The following is a 12,744-nucleotide window of genomic DNA, read 5'->3' on the forward strand; positions in this document are numbered from 1 at the left end:
GCGACTCAAAGCACAACGCAAATGTAAACGCATGCACAGCGCAGCGTTTTGTGACGCATGCGTTCACTATTGCATGATTTTTGCCGCAGAAAAAACTGCATCATGCAGCGTCCTCTGCTCCCTGACAGTTGCGCCACAGTGACGCATGCGTCACAAAACGCAAGAGCAACGCATGTCCATGCGCCCCCATGTTAAATATAGGGGAGCATGACGCATGCGTCACCGCGACTGCCCCCGACGCAACGCTAATGTGAACGTAGCCTTAGCCCATTGCTGATCCATACACCACAGTGACACGCTTATCTTCAACGCTTCAGCGCTGACAGACCCCTTTATCATGACCACTTAACACATTTTCCAGAAACGCACGTCTCTGTTGCTTTCCGTCGAATTAGCACCAGGCGAGTATTTGACTCTTTATGCAGTCCTGCAATCCGCTAATGTGATATTTAATGAGGAGCCATCAGTCCGGAGAAAGGAAGTCAATATGAATCAGTGTTTACAAAGTGTGATTAACTCTGAAATATTTCATCAATGCTCTTGGTCCCAGGCAGACTCTATGCTAATTACTAAAATGTGCACATGTTTCTGGGGGTCCACTGATGGACCCTGGGAGCTGCAAACAAGGAGAAGTAAGATTGCAATTACGCTCTGACTGTCTCTCATGACAATTTATGCATTTGCTATGCTGACCTCCCCCTTCCCGGGAGACCAATAAACAGAATGCATTTTCATTAAGATACTAATGCACTTAATCACAGGGGGGAAGGGGGTTACACAAGAAAAGAGAGTTCTGTAAGCAAGACAAGGCCGAGGCTCCATGCAAAATAGACTTTGCGTTCCAGTTGTAAATGAGCCACTCATTACTCACTCTCCGATAACAGGACGTATACATTTTAATAAATCAAGTCTGCGGCTTTATTAACCTTTTAACTTGTAACTTTTAACCATTAACTTGGCTATGGAAATGGGAAATATGCAAACGAGCGGTTAAGAGGATGCTGTTTATCGCAAGACGTCTGGACCAACAGCTTGACCTCCGCCCCACAATGTATTATCTAAAGAGAGCACCAGCTGTCCTACACAAGCTCCGAGGAGAAGGCTCTACACTTCCCGGCCCATTGAAACAATAACTTTCAAAAAGAAATAAAGAAAAAAACTATTACAATAGGCAAGAAAAAGAACCGCAAAAGTTAATATATCATCTACAATAGGATTAGGAGGATACGAAGCGACTCAAGTGTAGAACCCATCGAGTATCTGCCAGACGCGAAATAGTAGGTTAATCCCATCACAGCTAAGTTGTATTAGATCAATAGGTTTAATTATGACGTAGGTGGCCCGGGGCGACGCCATTTTAAGGGCGGCTCCACACGGGATGGAATTGACGCGGGATTGAGCTGCAGAGGTAATACCCAACAGCGGGCGAGTGCATGAGATGTCACATCACACTCTATAAAAATGTCGAAATACAGAACCTGTTCACTTCTGATGCCGCTTTCTCAATTTTTGTCATTTTTAATGTAGATGGGTGAAATATTTGCACCAAAATTTGCTACACATACAAGATGGGAAAATCCTCTACAACCCGTCCCCGAAAAGATATTGATTTTACCCACGCAAATACTATCTTAGCCCTCAGATTTGATTGTGCATTTGATGTGACGCAGAATGTGCAGACGAAAATTTGCTACACATGTAAAATTTGTACACAAGATGGGAAAATCCACTGCAAACCTCCCCCAAAAAAGATATTGATTTTACCTAAACAAATCCTATCTTGGCACTCAGATTTGATCCTGCATTTGATATGACGCAGAATGTGTACACTAAAATTTGCTACACATGCAAAATTTGGAAAATTCACTGCAAACCCCCCCAAAAAAGATATTGATTTTACCTAAACAAATCCTATCTTGGCCCTCAGATTTGATTTGATCGTGCATTTGCTGCAGATGTGACACGATACAAAGATTTTGCAGCGCATACACACAATTTTACCTATCAAAAAAAGTCTGAAATCTGCAGTCTCAGAAATTGACCTGCTGCGGAATTTAAAATAAGCGCCACAGATTGGACATCCAAAGAGAAGAAATACCGGCGCTCCGTCTTCCTCGGATCAACACTTTATTGGAAATCCATGTGCAGAAACGACAGTAAAATCATCGAACCAGTTGACGCGTTTCGGAATATACAAATATGACTAAGAAATTGTATTCCGAAACGCGTCAGATGGTTTGATGATTTCACTGTAATTTCCGCCCATGGATTTCCAATAAAGTATTGATCTTAGGAAGACAGAGGGCCGGCGTTTCTACTGTTTGGATTTGTTCACCTGCTTCTTCGAGCCGCCGTCCACCCGGAATGTTATAGACGCAGGTGTGGTGAGATGTTGCTTTTTTGGTTTTGGATAGATTGGAAAGATTTATGTGGGTGTTGTCGATTTATAGAAACTTGATTCCAGCTCACCCAGTTGCTCTACGCTCATCCACCTGGGGCTCAGACACCGGCCTCGTCCTGGCCTCACCTCAAGGAAAATAGAAAAAATTGGAGTCCGGCTCAACAGGACTGGATTTTCCTTTTCTTTTTCGAAAGAAAATATGGTGCTTACAAAAGAAAAAATGACATGGTCGACCCGACCCAGTCGACGCGTTTTGACTGCACTAGGCAGTCTTACTAATTTCTTTCGAAAAATAAAAAGAAAAGGAAAATCCAGTCCTGTTGAGCCGGATTCCAATTTTTTCTGTTGTCTTCGATTTATCCCGCTGTTGATTTTACCTGTGCAAATTCCATTCTGACAGATTTGCTGCTAATGTGAGACGGGGGTGCAGCAGGTCCAGTATCGGACTGGGGTGCCAAACGCCCACCAGTAACCAACTTCAGCTCCTCACTTTTCCAAATGTGACATTATCCTCAATCACTAATTTGTATAACAACGTTGCCTTCATCTGTACATAATGAATCAAGTATAAAGTGCCAAGTACTGCTCAGAGGGTGGTGGCCCACCGGAGGATTCTCCTGTTCTCCTGTGGGCCAGTCCGACCCTGAGCAGGTCCACACGAGGATTACCTCCATTGTCATTCATTCTTTTACACCCAATATTAGCAGCATACTACTTACTTCTGCAGCTATGGTGCAACCCCCAAATTCACCAAGAAAATTTTCCATTAGACGGGGTCCATTTATAGGCTTATGATTCAGCGTTAACCGCATTCATCTACTGTAGGTTTCCGTCCCTTTTATTATTGCCTGTTTATTTATCGTTTCACTATTTAGAACATTCCGTTACAATCGCCGGTAACTATTTATCAATCACAAATGTCCCGGCCGTCCACGGTAGACCTATATTCCGGGTGTAAAAATCTGTTCTCATCTCATCTTTCTTTATACAACAGGAAACATAGAATACAGCTGTCCGGCCACCAACGAATGTGAAATCACAAAGCGTAGACGCAAGTCATGCCAAGCCTGCCGCTTCATGAAGTGCTTAAAAGTTGGCATGCTGAAAGAAGGTACGGTGCAAAAATAGATCTCCTGACACTAATATGGTATGCCGGGCGACGGAGGATGTTTCTCATGCAAAGATGTAGCAGAGCTGAGTGTGTTACAGAAACTATTGTGCAGATGAAAAGATTCCGAAAATAATAAAAATAAGCAATCAAGTATTTATCTGGATATTCTCGCATCAGTGGTGTTATCTGAGCATGCTCGGTTGCTAACTGAGTGTGCTTGAATAGTATGTTCGAGTCCCTACAGCTGCATGTCGACAGGAGCAACACATGCAAGGATTGTCTGTTTCTTAGGTAATTCCCTCTATGTGTTGCGGTTGTCGAACAGCACCGAGACATGCAGCTGCAAAGACTCGAGCAAATTTTTTGAGCTCGCCGAAGATACTTTGTAAGCACCCGAGCATGCTCAGATAACACCTTATACCAGCACATTTGCTCATCACTAATGGGTTCCTTGCTGCTAGATCTACAGAAACACTAGTGGAATATATGGAGAAAACGAAGTTCTGTTACATCTCTGTTTTCCTGTGATTGATTTTTATCTTTACATACGAACAAAAGAAAAATTAGGAACTTGAAACTAATAAAACAGTATATTTTGTATTGGTGGTACAGGTTCTAGCAAATATTGATGCATTGTGGACATTCTCCTGCATTCTGTGTCTAATCTGCAATCTTCAGGAGCGCGCCGCTCCCCAGCCTCCCTGCTTCTCCTAATTATTAAATGTTCGTTCCCCCCTCCCGGGCACGGTCCCGATCCGTTTGGCCTCCGATGATCATCACTGGAGGAGCACAGAGGACTGAAGCTTGCCGAATCCAGCCACTTTCAGAGCGTTGCTTACAAGCTCTATTGGAGAGATCTTGTAAAGGCTCCCTGCCTAGGAGATCGTCCACCGCTGATAGACTGCAGAGGTGGCGATTAACCTCGGAAATGAACAGTAAACTATAGAATTTAAAAAAAAATTCTCCATTATTGAGAGAAAGTGGTAAATCGCAAAGTTGCGGCTTGTTAATAAAAGCACATTGCAATTTTACCAATTTAACCCTTTCAATGCCTTGCGATTTTCCATTTTTTGCATTTTCGTTTTTTTTTTTCTCCCCTTCTTCCCAGAGCCATAACTTTGTAATTTTTTTTTTTTGTCAATATGGCCGTGCGAGGGTTTTTTTTTTTTGCGAGACAAATTGCACTTTTTTACCATATCGTGTACTGGAAAACGGGAATTATGAGTTCGCAGATACTAAACATGTCTAGGTTCTTAACTATTTAAGTGATGAAAAGAAATTCCAAAGTTTGTAAAAAAAAACAAAACAGAAAACATGTCGCCATTTTCCGAAACCGTAGTGTCTCCATTCTTTGGAATCTGGGGCTGGGTGAGGACTTATTTTTTTGCGTACTAAGATTATTTTTTTTATTGATACCATTTTGAGCTAGATTTGATGCTTTGATCGCTCGTTATTGCATTTTATTGTGGTGTTACGGAACCCTTAACCCTGCAGTTCTGGAGTTTTAATTTTTTTACTCGTTTACCGATCGGATTAATTATTTTTGTGTTTTGATAGATCGGGTGTCTCTGAATGCAGCGATTCCAAATATGTGTACTTTTTATTATTTTATTTTGCATAGGCCAGAAAGGGGGGTAATTTTAACATATATATATATATATATATATATATATTTATTGAAAATAAATTCTACCTTTCTCTTGCTTCAATAATCTCCATAGGAGACTTGGAGCTGCAATCATCCGATCTCCTATGCTGCAGCCCTGCTATGTGTGGCAGAAATGCTCATCTGCTATAAACGTCGGCCATGGAGCGGTGTCCGTAGCAGATCTGCAATGCAAAAAGAGGTGTTCACAGGTGTTTGTTATTCAAATTGAGAGGAGCATTATATAGGGGCAGAGATCCTGATTCAAGCAATGTGTCACTTATTAGGCTGTGTGCTATAGTTTCAATACAATTAGCAGGAGATTATCACTACAGAACTAGGAGTCTCATGATGGCCAATCTAGCTACTCTCCGCCCCCCCACCACTGATTTGCTGCCAATGTACAGTGTAAAAAGGAAGCTGCCAATCAGGGGTGTGGGCGGGGTTATACACAGATCAGCATTCTGAGCTCTATCACAGCAGAGAAAACAGGGATTTTACAAAAACTGCAACAAGCAGCCCAGTAAGTGACACATCACTAGAATCAGGGTCTCTGCCTCTACATTATACTGCTCTCAGATACCCATTGATAGAGTCCCTTTAAGAAGATGAGACAACCCCTTAATTATCATTATTATTATTAATAATAATCATCATTTAGTGACCTAGAACACTCTGAAAGGAGATTTTAATGGAAAATAAAATTGCATGTATACACAATAAGCGTTATAACCATAACTCCCATCGACATCAATGCGTATGTGGTCATCTCACTATTAGGCCCCATAGGGTCCCACATGGAGTCCTTCCATTTCCATACGACTGGCATACAGAAGCATCATTCCTTACCTTTCCTCTGGGCTTGGGGGTTATGATTTACCGATATATGATTTTGTGATACTCTGTCGTGAGAGGTTTATGCTGCATGTGTCTAAATGTGGCCACCAAGTGGTTGGGATGTGAATTGCAGCCTGATGAGGGTTTTATTAGTATGTCTTCATCCTGTATTGTGACAAGTTGGAGTCCTTAATGAAATCTATGTTGATGTTGGACATATCTGTCTGGTGGGGTCTAAGCTGATATGTCACAGTTGAACTCTACGACCCAAAGTGAAATAAGTGTGTGCAGTATATAACTCGCTATAGGGGTCACACATGGGATCTTTAGGATTTTATTTTATGAATGAGGATATTAAACATAGTAGATCCCCCCCCACGCGTCCAGTGCAGACACACAGGATTTATGGATGGGGGGAGGGGGATATATAAGAATGTGTTTATTTGTTTTGCTTATATTAAACAGGTTTCTCGGCTTTTATGGCTGTCGGACAGACACAGGCCGAACAGCTGCTTTTTAATTGGAGCTGGAGAAATCCAATAGTGTCAGGCGCAGACAATGGGAGCGCAAGGGAAGAGTGGCAGGGACAGATTGTGGGCGCAGCACTGACAGGCACAGGATTATTGCCAGTAAATAGGGATAAGAACTCGAGGATTCTGAAAGATATCTGGGATCAGGAGGAACTTGGAGAACGAGGATCGGACATGTGCAATAAATAGCCCGCGGGGTCAGGGGCCTGAATATAGGGGGTCCGCGCCCCACTTCAGATTTTGCTGGGACCTTAATAGTTTGTTCCATTAGTTTGTCCAGGATAGGTCATCGATATCGGATCGGTGGGGGTCCGACACAAAGCATCTCCACCAATCAGCGACCGCCGGGCGTAAGTATAGGATACGGCAGAGAAACTCCTATTTCTTTGGACCAGACCCCCCGCTGATCGGATGTGGATCACCCGTCCTAAGGAAAGGTTGTCAGTGTAAAAGTAGAGGAAGTGTTGTCAGAAAATGACCTATGGTTTAGATCAGATTTTTGTGCTATATGTATTTTTTAAATATTTTTTTAACATTTTTTTTCCCCATATAACAATCTTTATTAAAAATTAATAAAATAAAATAGGTAATCCCCCAGGCGATCTCAGATTGTAACTTCAACTTCTTTCAGGAAGAGTTTACAGCAGTTTCCTTATCAGCAGAGGCAGGATTAAAATAACTGATAACACAGGATCCAGCAATCGCAATAGGCGATGTCACAGCTCACCTCCTCCCCCTCTTTACTCAATGACCTTCGCACACGCTCATTAGATGCTTCTGTACAACAGATAGTGTCGGGGATCTGTTCATTGTGGCTAATGCACATGTGGATTTCCTGAAACAACAGGAAGTTGGAGTAAAAGAAAAACCTCATTGGCCGATGTGAAAAGTGGAAGATTATAATTTTTTATAGCCTATAAGTATCACAAAAACTAGATTAAAACAATAGGTCATACTCTGATAACACCTTCCATATCCACTCTATGAGATCAAATAAAGGGAAATTTGCTTGTTTTAATAACTTGTTTGGGATCCCCCATTAGGGTGACAGGTTGTGCGAGTCAGGACAGAAGGACCTCGTGTTTATTACTGGAACTCCTCTCCATGGCCCTAGATAGATAGGAAAACAGATAATAGATAGATAGATAGATAGATAGATAGATAGATAGATAGATAGATAGATAGATAGATAGAAAAACAGATAATAGATAGATAGAAAGATAGATAATAGATAGATATTAGATAGATAGATAATATATAGATGATAGATAGAAGATAGATAGATAATAGATAGATAGATAGATAGATAATAGATGATAGATAGAAAGATAGATATTGATAATAGATAGATGATAGATACTATATAGATGATATATAATAGATAGATAGATAATAGATAGATAATAGATGATAGATAGATAGATAGATAGATAGATAGATAATAGATAGAAAGATAGATATAGATAATAGATAGATAGATAGATAGATAATAGATAGAAAGATAGATGATAGATAGATAGATAATAGATAATAGATAATAGATACTATATAGATGATAGATAATAGATAGATAGATAATAGATAGATAATAGATAGATAGACAGATATAGATGATAGATAATAGATAGATAATAGATAGATAGATAATAGATAGACAGATAGATATAGGTAATAGATCGATAATAGATAGATAATAGATAGATAGATAATAGATAGACAGATAGATAGATATAGGTAATAGATCGATAATAGATAGATAATAGATAGATAGATAATAGATATATATTTAGATAGATAATAGATAGATAGATAGATAATAGATAGATAGATAGATAATAGATAGATAGATAGATAGATATAGATGATAGATAATAGATAGATAGATAGATAGATAGATAGATAATAGATAGCCATGGATATATGGTTAGAATTATCTGGATGAGTAACATACCCTTGCATTGTTCACAGTGATGTCGGGTGGTCTTCCTCTTGGATATATCTGTTCTCCGGCCTCGCTGTACAGGTTGGCGTCCCCGGCGTTCTGTCTGAGATCACAGTGTTGCAAATCTATTCAAATGTAAACCTGTTCAATTCAATTACCATTCCGTAATAAAATTTGCTGCTTCAAACTCCATGTTGGTCACAGTATTCGGTACATGCCGGTGGCTCACTGGGCCTCCAAATTGACAGTTCAAATCTATTTAGTCGAGAAAAAAAAAAACAGAGATATTCATTGTGATACACTCTGATTCAGCCAGCCAGAAAGACGGCTGCCAGGGGTGGCCAGAAAATATTAGTTTCCCAGAGCAAACTTTATAACTCTGAAGACTGGTAGAAACATTTGTTATTTCTGTAATTATAAACATATCATTGCATCAAACGAACCAAACACCTTGGTGTTGGATATGGCAAAAAAAAAACCATTATGGCTGGGATGATACAGGATGATCGGTCATGGTAACAATCAAAAGGTCAGATTTAATTATTAGGTGAAAACAGAAACTTTCTGGAACACAAAGAAATCCCATTATGGCTACAATGGGCCGAGCAGGGGCCTAGATATAGGGGCGCAGAATTAGCCGTTACACCCAGTCCTCGGGTGGCCATGATGTTTGCTCTCCTACATGAGAAGATTCCAGTATGATTTATAGTAAATGGGCGTTATGTTGAAGATTTTACATAAGGATCTTAGAGGCTGTGTCTTCATGTACCGTAATAATAATGTCTTCCTAGTGCCTTCCCACAATGATATGTCCACCTCACCAGTGGCCCCAAAATGCCAATTAACACATTGCCCAGTTTCCCAAAGCTCACCTCACCTCTGGTGCCCAAAGAATCTCTTTGTCTTTCCCCAAAATGGCCATGTCTTCTCTCCATTTCTCCTGACTTGGCAGGTTGGCTGGATGATGGAAGAAGGTGCAACAAAGAGTGGGAAGATCTAAGGTATTGGGTGTGCCTTCTGGCCAAAACCCTTCCAAACCCTTTTCATGATCCCTGAGTTCAAGAGATTGTCCACGGAGTCCCAAACCAATCCAGAGAAAGTGTCTCGAAAACTGTATGAGGCTAGTAATCCCATAGATGATGAATGGAGTGGGCGGTGTGCATGCCGGTATCGGGCCATTGTTCCATTTTGACGGGGCATTTTTTGGAGCCCTCTTCTCCAAACTGTTGGAATTTCCAGCATTGGGACCACAATGGTGTTCTCACACTTTTATTTCCCCAAATCCATGTCTGTAGGATCTATGGAGAGAGGATTTCTTGTGTCTTCTGGAGTTCCGGTTTTATACCATAGATTTATTTGCTATTAGCAAAAGATTCAGTGTTTTTGGCCGGGAATGAGTAGAACATTCAGACCTAGGTGTCTTATGTCGAGGACTAATGAATAAACATCATTAAAATGGAAATTAAATATGTTCCCTCCAGTGAGGAGTGGAATCGTGTAGCCTCTCCGCACCGTGAATGCACTAAAAAAAAGTTAGTGTAAATGAGTCCCAAAATGGAATTTAAATTTCATCGTCTGCAAAAGTGGAAACAATTAAAAGAATCTGCATAGATGGCAAAGTTTTCTCTTCCAATACCACACAAGGGGGTGTTTAGAAAAAATAAAATAAAAATGCAACGTTACACACATTTGAAGAGCAACCTCAGTGGCAGGAAGCATTTTATAGCCAACTACTGGATGTTCTCGCCTGTTCCAGACTGTGGAGGAGCATGGACGGCTAGCTGCCTCTGGTGCGGTTCTAGAATTCTCCACTACTGAAGGCGACCATACACAGGTGGTTTACTTTTGCTGAACCCTTGGAAGGACTGGTTGACCAGCTAATGTGTATGAAATGTTTATCCAATGAACGGTGAGGAATAATTGGGCATGTTGAATGTTAGCATTCACAATCTTTTATTCTAAGCAAAAATAAGCTGCTATCAAAATTATCTTGAGGTGGATTGTCCCCTTCTTTCTATTGCCATGAATCTAAAAACACTGGACAAGGCAGAGTGACGCCTTAACGCTCTTAAAGAGTTTCTCCCAGAATACAATAAAAATGGACAAGTGTATATTCTGATCTAATATTGGAGATACCAGTGAGGATGAGGTAAAAGAAGCTGCTCACACTGCTGTCCACCCAGTCTATCTAATCTAATACTTAAGATAGCAGGAGTGCTGAGGTAAGAAGAAGCTGCTCACACTGCTGTCCACCATGTCTATCTAGTCTAATACTGGAGATACCAGGAGTGCTGAGGTAAGAAGAGGCTGCTCACACTGCTGTCCACCATGTCTATTAGATCTAATACTGAAGATACCAGGGATGCTGAGGTAAGAAGTGGCTGCTCACACTGCTGTCCACCATGTCTATTTGATCTAATACTGAAGATACCAGAGCTGCTAAGGTAAGAAGAGGCTGCTCACACTGCTGTCCACCCTGTCTATCTGATCTAATACTGGAGATACCAGGGGTGCTGAGGTAAGAAGAGGCTGCTCACACTGCTGTCCACCCTGTCTATCAGATCTAATACAGAAGATACCAGGGATGCTGAGGTAAGAAGAGGCTGCTCACACTGCTGTCCACCCTGTCTATCAGATCTAATACTGGAGATACCAGGGGTGCTGAGGTAAGAAGAGGCTGCACACACTGCTGTCCACCCTGTCTATCAGATCTAATACTGGAGATACCAGGGATGCTGAGGTAAGAAGAGGCCGCTCACACTGCTGTCCACCATGTCTATCAGATCTAATACTGAAGATACCAGGGATGCTGAGGTAAGAAGAGGCCGCTCACACTGCTGTCCACCATGTCTATCAGATCTAATACTGAAGATACCAGGGCTGCTAAGGTAAGTAGAGAATGATCACACTGATGTACAATCTGTCTATCTAATCTAATACTGGAAATACCAAAGATGCTGAGGTAAGAAGAGGCTGCTCACATTACTCTCCACCCTGGCTATCTGATGTAAGACTCTAAATACTAGGAGTGATACCAGGGGTTTTGAAGTAAGAAGAGGCTGCTCACACTGCTCTCCACCCTGTCTATCTGATCTAATACTGGAGATATCAGGGTGCTGAGGTAAGAAGAGGCTGCTCACGCTGATGTCCAAACTGTCTATCTAATCTAATACTGGAAATACCAAAGATGCTGAGGTAAGAAGAGGCTGCTCACACTACTCTCCACCCTGGTTATCTGATGTAAGACTCTAAATACTAGGAGTGATACCAGGGGTTCTGAAGTAAGAAGACGCTGCTCAAACTGCCGTTCACCCTACTTAACTGATTTCATACTGGAGATATCAGGAGTGCAAAGGTAAGAAGATACTGCTCACACTGTTGTCCAGTGGTACAGAAGTAAGAACCTGTTTGTCTAATCTAATACTGGAGATACCAACAATGCTGAGGTAATGGGAGACTGCTCAAACTACTGTCCACCCTGTCTATCTGATGTAATACTGGAGACACCAGGAATGCTGAGGTTTGAAGAAGCTGCAACCACTGCTGTCTGCTCTGTGTATCTGATTTGATACTGGAGCTATCCTAGAGTGCTGAGGTAGGAAGAGGCTGCTCACACTGCTGTCCACTCTGTCTATCTGATATAATACTGGAGACACCAGGAATGCTGAGGTATGAAGAAGCTGCTAACACTGCTGTCCAACCTGTTTGTCTAATCCAATACTGGAGATACCAACAATGCTGAGGTAATGGGAGACTGCTCACACTACTGTCCACTCTGTCTATCTGATTTAATACTGGAGACACCAGGAATGCTGAGGTATGAAGAAGCTGCTAACACTGCTGTCTGCTCTGTGTATCTGATTTGATACTGGAGCTATCCTAGAGTGCTGAGGTAGGAAGAGGCTGCTCACACTGCTGTCCACCTTGTCTATCGGATGTAATACTGGAGATACCAACGATGCTGAAGTAAGATGAGACTGCTAACACTCCTGTTAAACCTGTTTGTATAATCTAATACTGGAGATACCAACTATTCTGAGGTAATATGAGGCTGCTCACACTGCTGTCCACCCTGTCTATCTGATGTAATGCTGAACATACCAGGAGTGCTAAGGTAAGAAGGGACTGCTCACACTCCTGTCCATTCTATCTGATCTAATGCTATCAATTCCAGGCTACTGAAGTAAGAAGAGGCTGCTCACACTGCTTTTTGCTCTGTCTATCTGATGTAATATTGGCGATAACCGGGTTGCTGACGTAGAAGAAACTGCTCACATT

At 41.4% G+C, this 12,744-nt stretch overlaps 1 protein-coding gene across 5 annotated transcripts in view; it reads left to right on the forward strand.

The window, feature by feature from the left end:
• The window catches only part of ESRRG (estrogen related receptor gamma), a 980,003-nt gene that overhangs the window by 778,406 nt on the left and 188,853 nt on the right, over positions 1–12,744 (forward strand). For all 5 annotated transcript variants that reach the window (XM_069768495.1, XM_069768493.1, XM_069768491.1 and 2 more), the window contains one exon: positions 3,396–3,512. In XM_069768495.1, the coding sequence (XP_069624596.1) occupies positions 3,396–3,512 (117 nt within the window). The remainder of the gene's footprint in view (positions 1–3,395; positions 3,513–12,744) is intronic.

Source organism: Ranitomeya imitator, chromosome 5 (genome assembly GCF_032444005.1).
Source record: "Ranitomeya imitator isolate aRanImi1 chromosome 5, aRanImi1.pri, whole genome shotgun sequence".
Classification (NCBI taxonomy): domain Eukaryota; kingdom Metazoa; phylum Chordata; class Amphibia; order Anura; family Dendrobatidae; genus Ranitomeya; species Ranitomeya imitator.